The following is a 12,789-nucleotide window of genomic DNA, read 5'->3' as shown; positions in this document are numbered from 1 at the left end:
GTGCAGTTAAAATAGTGACATTCTTAGCTGACGTAACTGTGCGAGTGGAAATGAGCTCTAGAACACAGTAGAGAGCTATAGGTCTAATAGGGTAAGTGGGCTTACTTGTAAATAATGCACCTTCTTAATTTWTCTTTCAGTTTAGATGTTTTGTAATCCAATTTGAATTCACCTGGGAAGCTAGATTTGTACTGGATAAGACTTCAGATAACCTAGAAGGAAGGGGGAGTGTTTTTGCTTTGATTTTAACTTAATATGTGAATTGAAATCATGCTGCATTTGTAAATGTCCAGTGACCTGCCCCCCGCGTAGATAAATGAACTGTTTAACTGTTGTGTCAGTTTATTCTACAGTAAATTTTTTTGTTAGAATTTATGACATAATGCAAATATTAATTGCAGAATACATCAGTGATGTCCACATGAATGATCTATCTGCAGTCCAAAGCCCCTCATCAAATGAAGGGATGAATGCACGCTTATCAAACAGTCCTCCAAAATCATGCTCATCGTGCCCTACACTGGCACCAGCCCACAAAAAAGGTATAGGCCCTTTTATTCCCTACTGAAACTGAACTGCTCTCTATTCCAACTTTTGTTTTGTTTCTTGTGTCTTAACCTCTATACAGCAGGCTTTCAGATGTGGAACACTTTTGTCTCTGTTCTCGTTCCACGCTGCTTGTGTAGCAATGCAGCATTGTTCTTACGTTTTTTGTCCCCTTTCACTGATGGGGAACGGGTCAGTGGTTGTTATACAAGCTGGACGTATAGTAAGACTCCCTTTGCTTTTGTTTCTTTCTTTGGAAGCATGGATACTGTTTGCCCCTTTGCTTTTGGAAGGTGGAGTAGTAGAGAACTGTCTCTTTTGCCCCTGTTTGGGGAGAGGGGAAATGTGGGAGGGGGGCAGTACCCACAGAAAGAAATAAAAGTGAATGCTTTTCAGAGGAGATGCGCACAGGTTCTTCGGTAGAAGTTCAATAAATCAACATTTTAGGTTATTAAGGTTAAGGATCCATGTATACCTTTATCGTGGATAAATCACTTTGCTGTAGCTGCTCTCTGGTTGCTACTGTCTGTGCAGTGTAGCATATTTCTCTTGGCACTTTCCATGGCATGACCTGTTTATCAGACAGCATCTAAAAAGCTTAGACTTCTACTGCCTTTAGCTCCAGGACAGTGCAGTTTTAGGGCACAAGGAACAATACAATATGGCTTTTTCGGCTTTATTTCTCTAACAGTAGAGTATTTTAATAAAAGCTCATAGTTTGGAACACAGTTTTAAGGCTAGCATTAAAAACGCAAACAAACCCCCCAATACTGTGATCCTCTTTCATCCAACAAAGCTTCAGCTCTGAAAGTGTTTGCTTATCCTTCTGTTGCTTCAACACTGATGTTGAATGAGGAGGATTTAAATGGTCTTAAGTCACTTGCTTCAACCTCCTTGGTCCATTTATTTCCCTCTGATGCAGTCTCATAACTGCTGAATAGTAGTACTGTCTCCAGTTTTGGCTTTGCTAGTGCAAGAAAGACTTAAAATGAAGTGAGTCCATCAGAAGATCACTAAGATGTTAGATGGCTGGAGCCTGTGACATACAGGGAGAGGCTGGGTTTGTTCAGCCTGGAGAAGGGAAGGCTAGAGGGGGAATCTTGCCGTCTTCAACTATTTAATGGATGGTTATAGAGAACACAGAGCCAGACTGCTCTTGAAGCCATACAGCAAATGGAAATGGAGGGAAGGTGCAGTAAGGAAAATTCCTATTAGATGGAAAGAAAAAAGTCTTTGAAATGAGTGGTCAAGTACTGGAACAGGGGCCCAGAGGTGTTGTGGAATATCCCTCTTTGGAAGTGGATTTTCCACTGTTCAAAACTAGCGCTGCTTTGAACAAGGACATACCAAATGATATCCAGAGGTCCCTACCAACCTCAACTACTCTGATTTTTGTCACTTCCTGACAACCTCACTCCTGCTCATACTTACGGAGTATTGAGAGAGCAGGTAARTGTATGCAGTAGAAGTGGTGAGGGAAGTAGTGAGGTAGCTGTTTGCAGGCTCACAAGCTTGCTTTTCTTYATTCCCTGTGCTAGAACTTGTGAACCACTTGTAATTACCTAGTCAAGTAAATACACCTATTCCCTTGTTCTCTTCTGTTTCTCCTTGCTGAAAGCAAATGATGTCTTCTGGGTGCTGTAATTCTAAGAGGCCCCTGCTTGTCTGTGTCTTCTATTTCTTCCTGCTATTTGTTAACATGGATTGTGATAGATATAGCACATCTCCAAAATCACTGGAATGGAAGCTTTAGAAGCATCTTAAAGCCACGTAGTGGCAAAATAAATGATTGAAAGGAACCTTACAGAATTTGGGACAAAAGGCAATATAAGGTGGTTTGTGTCCATGCTAAATAATATATATCTGATGTATTGTGGGAAGAGGACTCCTCAGATTACTCCTAATAGCTTTTCTTTCTGTCAGTGATACTTCTAAATTCAGACCTTTCCATTATTTTAGACATTTTTCTAGGTAGGGGAGAGACAGAGGCAATATCTAATACTGCTGGACAGCAGAGAGCCATGGGTATTTGCTAATGGGCAAACTGTTTATCTACAAAGGAGCCTTGGGAGGTTGTGTTTTTATGAAAGGTTTATCAGAGGAGTTTGCTTTCCTTTTCACTGTAATTAATTCCACGTTTCACTGCCTATCTCCTTACTGACTGCCAGCAGTTTGGCAAGGTTTGCTTCTGACTCCTACAAGACTTCTGAGCAGTCTCTTGGGTAACGTACTGRCTTTGGCAGAGGGGCTGCTCTGGTGGGTTTGCTTAATTAGTAGAGGATGGGGGAGGGTTCAGGGTGTGTGGGTTTGGGGGTTTTTTGGTTTTGTTTTAATCAGCAGTTGTTTAGGTCAGACACTAGTTATGTTTAGTCTGTTTGAACCCACTGTCATCAATGTTGCAATACAGTGAGGTTGTGTATGAGCTCAGCTCTTTGGCCCAATGTGGTTAAAACTTCCTGGAAAAATACGATCAAATTACATGTCAGAATCTGCCTATTTAAACTTGTACTTTGGGGGATTACAGCAGGGATTAATCTGATGGTAGTAGGCTGTGGATTTCAAGACTAGCAGTTTGAGTTTTACTCAACTTAAACAGTGGCAAAATTTTCTAGTCTTTGTCCCTATAAGCTGCTTGAGGAAGTGAAATGGATTGCCTGGTGGTAGCAGCAGTAATCTGGTTGTGAAATCTCTGAGAAATCTTTACTAAAGAGAAAAGGAAGCTTGTCCCATAATTTAATCTTAAATATGTGGCATCTTTAATTATATTATGCAAAGTTCAAGAAAAGCAGAATCATACAGTGCCTTGATTACTTTCATTTTTGTCATCTTCTACTAGTTTCAACTGTGTCTTCACCAAAAAGGAAGAAACGCAAGAAGTACAGGAGTGTCATCTCTGACATATTTGATGGGACTATAATAAGCTCAGTACAGTGCTTGACTTGTGATCGGGTGAGTAAGGGGGGGGGGGAGTGTTTTTTTTGTGTGGGTGTTTTTTGTCGCCCCCCCCAGTACAAAAGATTTTGACTTTAAGGATATAGTCATTCCCTGGTAATCTTTTATTTCTTGTGGCAGATTTGCTCAGAAGGTAAGGCTGTTTCATACTTGTTTACTCAAATCCTAACAGGAGCTGCTACCAGCACTTTGTATGTGGACTAGCTTGCTTTCATTCAGCTGGAAATTAACATAGAGCTGAAAAATAACATTTTGAGTGCTGGTTTACAGCAAGGTTGAAGAAAAAGTTGTTCTTCAATTTCTCTTAGGTAGGATTAGTGTTTGGTAATATTCTGATTTTTCCTGATGCATACCTGTTACTGTGATAGTTGTCAGGTATATAATGTTACAAAGAAAAGTAAAAGATGGTAGTTAAATTGTTCTACTTTATTACTCTTATCAGGTAAATTGAGGCTGAGAAAACTCAGCCCTTTGGAAAAATCCAGCTAAAGACATTTACTTTTACAAGTGATATGAATCACAAACTAGTTTCTGAAGTTCAGTCTTCTACTGGATGATGTGCTGTGTCACAGAAACAGTTTTTTTGTACTATTTGCTAATAGGATTATTTAGAACAGCACAGGTGAGCATTTAGAAAAATGTAATTATCTAAGTGTGTATAGTATACCTCATCAATTTCAAAGCAATAGTACCAAATATTGGATATGTAAACCTTTGTGGACGAAGGATATGGTTTAATGTTCACCTTATTCCTGTTCTTGCTGCTTCACTTGTTTTGGAGCTCATAATGTTGAGACCATAGGTTGATCTGGTGAGCAAATGCAAATAATTTTTTTTTAGTTTGCTTAACTGTTTTACTCTGTGACTGTGATCACTAAATCCAGCATGAGAGAAATAAAATGTGCAGCTGGGGGAATAGACAATCTCTGGCAGCAGATCCAGTTACATCAGGTCAAGATAATGTCAAAGTAAAATACTGTCAACAATAGGCTGAAGCTGTCTGAAAGTAGCTTGCCTAACAGGAGCCTGAGGCAAAAATCTTAGGGCTTTGTATCACTAGTAGGAAGAAAAATGATTAATAATAGCATAAGAAAATAACCAAAGCTTCAGTGATGATAATGTACAAGCTCACTTGCTTTTGCATATGTGTGCTCTATCTCTCTAATTCCTCCCCACCCCAGGCCATGAACTCTTACGTAGCCTAATTGATAACTAGTTTGCCACCTAGTGGAATTTGAGACTACACAACAGCTTGGTAGCTGCTGGTGAACTTTACAGAATTCAATTTAATTACTGTTTCTCTTGATTCTCTTCTGTTTCATTTGTTCTTTGCTTTAGGTGTCTGTAACCCTGGAGACCTTTCAGGATCTGTCTTTGCCTATTCCAGGTAAGGAAGATCTTGCTAAACTCCATTCTGCAAGTCATCAGACTTCTCTAGTCAAAACAGGATCATGTGGAGAAGCATATGCGCCCCAGGGATGGATAGCTTTTTTTATGGAGTATTTCAAAAGGTAAATGATTTTTAACTTGTTTTATTTATTTATTTTTTCTAATTCCAGTTTCTGCTCTTCTGGCAGAACATTTGTTGGTTTTTTTCTTTTCTGTCAATGATGTTTCAGGTTTGTTGTCTCATGTGTTCCTAGCTGGTTTTGGGGTCCAGTTGTAAACTTACAAGATTGTCTTGCTGCCTTTTTCGCCAGAGATGAGCTCAAGGGTAAGAGGTTAATTACATTAATATACTTGCTTTTTCAACCATGAAAAAAAATTAGTATCTTTGTTGCTTTACGCAGTTACGGAAAGGCCACCTATTAGACTCTAATACAGTTATTCCTTGCTTATGGGATCATTCATTTTAAAAAGGTAAGTTTCTCACTCAACTGAATATTGAGGCAAGAAATGTACGTAAAGGCTACTTTGGAAATGTCAAATGAAACTGAATTTGGCTTAATGAAATATCAGCAAAAAACTGTATCAATACTGCTCCTCATATCCTTAATGTGGACATTCAGTAAATTTTCCCTTTTAAATTATACGGCATTCTCTCTTCTGAATTATACTATGCTGCTTCATAGTAGAAAGCGTAAAACTGAAGAACCTTTTCTATCTAGTTGTAACATCAGCACTCTCATAGCAATTAAATACTGAATGCAACCTAAAGACAAATTCCCTTGAAGTTTTTATGTAGCCGATGTATGAACTTGAAGAATAACTATTTGGATTTGGAGAATAATGGCTATTTTTCTTCTCCCACATGTTTGCAGGTGATAACATGTACAGTTGTGGAAAGTGTAAAAAGTAAGCTGGCTTTTACCTCTGTTTTAATTAGTCATAATTTTTTGCTGTTAGACAAGAGGCATTTATTTCTTTTGAATATGTTGTAGTACCTGCAATCTTTTGATACTACCTTGTGCTATGGTTGCCACTATTAACAAAGGTGCAGGAGTCAGTAAGCACTGACTCACAATACTTTATAATAAACCAAATGTGATTACTTCTTCTGTTGTTCCATACAATTTTAGACCATTCTAAATTTTTTTGATCAAGATAAAAGCTGTTATGCTTCTAGAATACTAGCAGGTTTTCATCAAGATGCAGTAGGCTACTTAGCTGTGTAAAAAATTATGCTATGGCTTTAATAGACTAAAGAAGCAAGAAACAGAAGAGCTCTGAAAACTGCTCAAAGCCCTGTATGGAAAAAGAGTATCATTTCTTGCTATATAACTAATGATCTGTTGTAGGTAATTTCTTAAGATAAACTTAGTTGGATGGGTTGGGTTTTTTGTTTTGTTTTTGTTTGCTTTTTCCCTGAATACTCAGCTTCCATGAAGCTTCAAGTTGTTTTCTCTATGCTAGGAGAAACTATTAGGTAGATGGAACTTAATTATCTGTAGCTATTGCTTTGAATTTTTCAGCAGAACAAATTCTTTTCTTCCAAAGGGTCATTGTTTGTATAATTTTGGCTACTCCATGTCTAGTCTGCATTCCAGAAATATTCTGTGTTTACAAATTTCATGTTCAGCTTAGGCTTTGTCGTGTCTCTTGCTGATCTAGCATAATGAAACAAAATGTTTTTTAGAACTAAACATTTTTTTTTTCTTTTGCTTAGGTTAAGAAATGGAGTTAAATTCTGCAAAGTGCAAAAATTTCCTGAGGTACTGTTACCACGTGCACTTTAGAGCACTTTTTTCTGCATGATTAGGAATGTGGTAAGGCTATTAAGTTGCACAGAGTAAATTGTGTTTATAACATTACATGATGAAAGTTTATCTTCATACTGATATTTAAGAATGTGAGCAGCATTTGATTATGTACCATATAAGAAGGTGAACATTCATAATGAAAGGTGAAGAAGGTTGGGGGGTTTTTTGTTTGTTTGTTTTTCCCCCTGTGTTGTTATTGTCAGCCTGCAGAACTCATTTATGCCATAGCATAGGATTAAATAATATAGTGAGACTTGGAAGTCTTTTTGACATGTGATGTTTTGCATTTTAAAAGTAATCAAATCTTAAACTTAAAAACATGAGTTGATGGCTGCAATAATCAGGAGGAATTGCTGTCCCTCATGACAAGAATGTGCAATAGGTGCATTGAGGAAGAGAAAAGGTATGTCCTTCATTGCTGCATTAGTGTTAATAACTGTTCAGGACTGTCTCTTACACTGTCATTATAATGAGTCCTTGAGAAAATTCCTAATTCATCTGTAACTGCTTGAGCCACAACTGATTAAAAAACTCTGYGGAACGCAGAGCTTGATTGGTTGCCTTATGCCATAGAGGAAAAATGAGACTTTTGGGATGATGAAAAGATGACATGTATGTCTATCAAATAGTAGCATGTACAGGTCTTGAGTCTGTTGATCCTTCTTACAGATATTGTGCATTCATCTCAAAAGATTTAGACATGAACTTATGTTTTCCACAAAAATTGGGACTCATGTATCCTTTCCCCTGGAAGGACTTGATCTTCAGCCTTTCCTTGCTAAGGACAGTCCAGCTCAAATAGTGACTTATGATCTGTTATCTGTCATCTGTCATCATGGAACTGCCAGCAGTAAGTATGAGGCTGATGAGTTTGCATTTGCAATTGCTATTCACATCAGCACTTTGGTTTAAAGATAATGTTTATGTAGTGAAGGGTGAGTAGATAAGCATTGTTAATTTTAAATGTGAATAATTTTAAATGCGATAGGTTCTGGGATTCTTACCTTTAAAACTGTGAGAAGACTTGCTCTTAAAGAGTAGACATATCTTTGAAATTGTACAGTGTTGCTAAATAAAATTGCAATCCAAAAAAATTAACAGATCCTGGAATACAAAGCAAGTACAAAACTCCAGCATTCCCCCCTGCCCCCCCCCTCCCCGAAAACAACAGAAATCCCTCCAACTATTCCCTCTGCCTTTTCCTATTACACTATTGAAAGTAAACAGCATGAATGTATAAATAATGTTAGTGTTATGTCCCAGCAGATGATCAGTTGGTCTGCTACTCTCCATAGCTGATTTATGTATGTCTAATGTTTGGATGCTTCATATTCCTTACTTTTTTGGGAAGAGTTTGGGAAGCACCACAGACATACCAGTAACTAAGTAACATCTAAGTAAACACTTAGATGATCTGTGCCAGTTAACCCCAACATAGGTGATAACTGCTATTTATGCATAATGACGAGTAGCAGAAGAAACTTATTGTTGTCTGTCAGGCTCATTTCTGCCCAGGTGCTTTCAGTATTTATAAGATCTGTTAAAGTAGGAGAAAAGTAAGTTTGAGGACAGAAGCCTGAAACTTCATGGATTTTTTTATAGCAGGTACTCCCGGAACTGAGGTTCATTGTTTAGATGAAGTTGTCTTGCCACTGCTTTTTCTGAGTGTTGTCTCACTTTCTGTTTAGTGCTTGATGAATGATGCTTCCCTTAATCAGTTTAGTAGGTATTTGATTATTTAATAATTGTCAGTTTAATTGGTATTTAAGAAATAATTATTTAAAATGTATTATGACTAGCATTGAGAACCATTAAGTATGATCTTGATATCATATAGCAGTTATACAGCTGTGCTTATTTCTATTATTATAAAGCATACAAAGACTTGAAGAGTTTGTTGTAGAAATTAATTAGGGTGAATTGTTCAAGCAGCCTTCGTCTGGTTTGAGTTCCATGAGGAACATGGTAGACTACAAGCTGCTTGAAGAGTTCAGAATATGCTGAAAGCTGTGTCCAACTCTTCACTAGCTAATGTAGAAGAACTTGATCCTGAATCTGAGAGAAGTTAGTAGGTATATCCAAGTACTGTCTGCTAATGATTTTAAGTTTCTCACTTTTTTTAAAAGACTTTTTGTACTTACTATACAGTACGTGGAAAGGAAGTAAAATGGGCAGCTATTAAAAAAATGTTCATAACTCTTGCCTTCTAACACTCTAGGTGGACATTATATAGCTTATTGTCGAAACAATTTAAATAATTTGTGGTATGAATTTGATGACCAGAGTGTCACAGAAGTATCTGAATCCACTGTGCAAAATGCAGAAGCGTATGTGCTCTTCTACAGGTAAGAAGAAATTAAAAGCACGATAATGTTCAAATTAGTCAAATTAATAACTTTTTAAGCAATTGGGCCATTTTCATTCAGCTAAGGGAAGAATTTGACCAACCAGAAATAGTGGGGAGAGACTTCATCCTTCAGTTATGTCCTTAACACTTGTTCTGCCACTACTAACCTTCTGAACAGATTGCCCGAGTTGATTGTCATGCTTGAGAAGCACTCTTATTTTATAATAGACTGCATAGGTCATTAGTGCTGTATAGCAGAAAGGCTGTATGGCAATAAAAGAGTGGAAAAACGTCAAACTGTGAAGTTTGGTTTCAGTGTGCTCAGTTTGTTTTACTGGGTTGTTTTGATGTAACCAAGAACACTGAAGCCACTTTACTCTGTAACTGAACATGTTTAGAACTTTAAGTGAAAATTCAGAAATGGATTAGGGCTTTAATTATCTTCAGTCTGCGTAAATAAAGCACAGTAAGATGACTAGGAAGAGAACTTTAAGCAACTGTTAGAACTGGCAGCCAATTGCCTCTTTTTCAATTAGAGGAAGGGAATTCTGCACAAGGGGAGATTTTTCACACAGACAGACTTGAACTGTTAGAGCTCTAAAGGGAATTGTGGAAACTCTTCAGCAGATGGGATGTGGAACAACAGGGGTTTTACTGTGCTGTAATTTAACTTCAGGGAGTTTATAGGCTGATCTTTTCCTGAAAGTCAAAATGAAAGGCGAGAAATCATGTTGTTACCATCTGAGGCCTAAGGATTTTTTGTACTTTAAACAAGAAGTGCAACTAAAATATTTTACGTTTTCTAGAAATCTTTTCAGATTGTGAATTTCTTCTACTAACATAAAACTTCATACTAAAAGTTGACTACAAAATATTGTGCTAGAATTAAAGAATAAGATGTTGTGAGAATGTTATAACTTTCATCAGGAGCACTCATTCCTGCCACTGTCCAAGCTAAGCCTGTTAGTCTGACCCGGAAGGTCTTTTAAAAGGAATGTGGAAGTCATGATGTATTGCTAAGAATGAACACTGTACCTGATTGTAGGCAAACATTTTAAAAGTAAAATAAAGAATAAAATAATGCAATATTTAGTTTGGTTTAAACAAAGAAGAAAAGCCCCAAAATATACACACAAAATCCTACCACACACAAGGTGATGCCCTTTTAGGACTTTATGAAAATTTAGTAGGGATATGTATGCTTTTTTAAATTACAGCTTGAAAATGAACTTACCTACTTGAATTTTGTTTTCAGACTTAGGGTTTTTGTTAAATAAATTTGATCTGAAGTTAAACAGGTAATGTATTTTCATTGAGTTCATAGCATTTGTTTTTCCTACTCTTCTGTAGTTGTTTTGCTATACTGTATATTTGCCATACAGCCTTTGTTGCTTATAGCTATTAGGCCTAACTGAAGCTTTTCTACCCAGCTATTTGAATCAACTTTGACTCCATAAATCAACTGATTTGTGCCAGTTAAGAGTCAAATTTCAGGTAAGGGACTCTGAAGGATGGGATGAATGGTTCAAGTCTGCTTTTGGAGAAGAGACTCTACCCAAACTAGGGAGTAGGGGAGTTGCAGTATCTCCTTTACTGTTCAGCCTTCCTTCTGATGCTAAGGAGAATGTCAAAGGACTACAGTCGGCAAGGCTTTAGCCCAAAGGCATGTGCTGCAGATGGACAGGGAGCCTTATCTCCTCCTTCTGTGGAGGATCACCACTGTGGTGTAGTTTGCAGTCTCTGTTGCAGTCCACCTATTTGTTTTCTGAAGCTGGCAGGAAGGATGAGAACTGTTGGGAGTCTTCGAATTGTTGAACTATGCAGGCAAAAGTTCTTTCTTGTAAGCAAGATTACACCCACACTATGGCTTTGTCAGAACTAAGGGCAAGCATAACTTTAATGGAGTGTAGTCTTCAGTGCCCTTTCCACTTTGCAGGAACCATTAGTACCAACTATTGTGGTGTGTAATTCTGTAACATACAGCACTCTAGGTTTCTGTCATGCACATGCATAGAAGGTGCRAGTTTTTCACATGCTAAACCAACTGTTGTACTGCCAGTAGAACTTTGAAGCATAGATGTGGCCCAGGTAATGTACTGAAAGTACAGGTTTCTTTCCATAAAGTAAATTACCTGCATTCCACTAAAGGATATATCTTTGTTTAATGATTTCTATTTCTGTAATAGGAAGAGCAGTGAAGAAGCACAGAGAGAAAGACGGAGGATATCGGGTCTACTGAATATGATGGAACCAAGTCTTCTGCAGTTCTATGTTTCCAGACAGTGGTTAAATAAATTCAAGACTTTTGCAGAGCCAGGACCAATTTCAAATAATGATTTTCTCTGTATGCATGGAGGTGAGACTGTAACCGAGTACCATTTACAAAGAATTTGCCTGTCAGCTTGTAGCTGTACAGTATACTTGTACAGGAAGTACAAGAAATTAAAGGAAATTGAGTATAATAAGTTTATGCTACAGCTATCTGTTTCTGGCTTCTAGGTAACTTGGATTTCTTTTACTTTAGTAGCTGACTATTTGGAAATGATACTATGTGAAGTCCTCCTAAATCTTGTCTTTTCTCTGCACATCTGGTGTTGTACATAAGCTTTCTTGCTTCTTAGAGACAGATGATTTGGCTTATCTGTTTGCATAATAAACATCTATATTCCTGTTTAAAACAAACTATCAACAATCTATCAACTATCAGCTAACAAACCCTATCATTTTTATCATCCTTAATTTTTTGGTCTTTTAACTGATTTCAGTCTTTGTTCAGCCACGAGCTGGAAGCAACAAGAAGGTTTGAAAGCCACAGGACAAGAAATTGGTCTGGAGAATATCCAGTGCATAGCAGTATGATGAATTCAGTAGTAATTCTGTATATTTTGTATGGGAGCATAGAAGTTGTACTTTGGTATGTTAAATGCTAATAAAAATAGAGAATTGCATAACAGCAAGACCTATTTAGTGGAAATATCCATATGAATGCTAACATCCCAAGCTAGCGTTATGGGGTATTCTCATACTTGTTTTCTAATGAGAAATGCACCTGTATTAGGTTAGCAGTTACAGATGCAGCCTCTTCTGCTAAACCAAACTCTTAACAAAGGAGTACTATACCCCTATAGCTGTTTGCAGTGTGTCTACATGTCAGCCCTTGTCGCTGCTGTTTTCCTTCTGCAGGGTTACTACAGATGACTCATGTTATATGCATGTCCTAGCTACTAGATACTCCTTTTCAAAAGATTTTGTGTAATGCGTAGCTGCTTACCATATGCTGTAACTCAATGCTGCTAATTATGCAAGCCCCTCTATTTCTTCCTCCCTCTAAACTCTCAAGCATTCATGTGTCTTGAAGTAATTCAAAAATGCTGACAGAAACGAATGAATTTTGAGTACGATAGTTTAGTAAATCAGTGTTTTTACATGTATAAACAAAATCTTTCACTGCTGTTTAACTGTATACCTTCAGAAGCATTTTGTAACTGGTATTTAGAAAGGATTCCAGTCCTTTTCCTTTAATCTTCCATGTGGCTTCTTCAGCTTCTCTTTGGCATCATAAGACACTAAAATTAAAGAACAATCTCTTAAATACAGTGATATAACACAGTAAAACTTTTTTCGGATGACTACTTTGAACTGGTCAGGGGTTTATGATTTAGAGACCTCTAACATAGTCTCTCCCAAAATTTCTTAAAGTGGAATTTCCAAGGAAAAAAAAATCCACAGGCCTTTTTTTTTTTT

At 37.3% G+C, this 12,789-nt stretch overlaps 1 protein-coding gene across 38 annotated transcripts in view; it reads left to right on the top strand.

The window, feature by feature from the left end:
- The window catches only part of USP33 (ubiquitin specific peptidase 33), a 54,811-nt gene that overhangs the window by 21,762 nt on the left and 20,260 nt on the right, over nt 1–12,789 (top strand). For 28 of the 38 annotated variants that reach the window (XM_026086564.1, XM_026086563.1, XM_026086548.1 and 25 more), the window contains 10 exons: nt 402–542; nt 2,715–2,768; nt 3,383–3,495; nt 4,837–5,009; nt 5,109–5,212; nt 5,760–5,793; nt 6,605–6,650; nt 7,368–7,548; nt 8,917–9,043; nt 11,232–11,401. In XM_026086564.1, the coding sequence (XP_025942349.1) occupies nt 402–542; nt 2,715–2,768; nt 3,383–3,495; nt 4,837–5,009; nt 5,109–5,212; nt 5,760–5,793; nt 6,605–6,650; nt 7,368–7,548; nt 8,917–9,043; nt 11,232–11,401 (1,143 nt within the window). Of the gene's footprint in view, nt 1–401; nt 543–2,714; nt 2,769–3,382; nt 3,496–4,836; nt 5,010–5,108; nt 5,213–5,759; nt 5,794–6,604; nt 6,651–7,367; nt 7,549–8,916; nt 9,044–11,231; nt 11,402–11,810; nt 12,788–12,789 lie in introns of those variants that run through there. The other 10 variants (XM_026086560.1, XM_026086561.1, XM_026086568.1 and 7 more) reach the window with 7 other exon arrangements.

This window comes from Apteryx rowi, unplaced genomic scaffold, assembly GCF_003343035.1.
Source record: "Apteryx rowi isolate R43461 unplaced genomic scaffold, aptRow1 scaffold_7, whole genome shotgun sequence".
Taxonomy (NCBI): domain Eukaryota; kingdom Metazoa; phylum Chordata; class Aves; order Apterygiformes; family Apterygidae; genus Apteryx; species Apteryx rowi.
The sequence above is the reverse complement of the archived record's forward strand: the minus strand, read 5'-3'. Positions and strand labels throughout refer to the sequence as shown.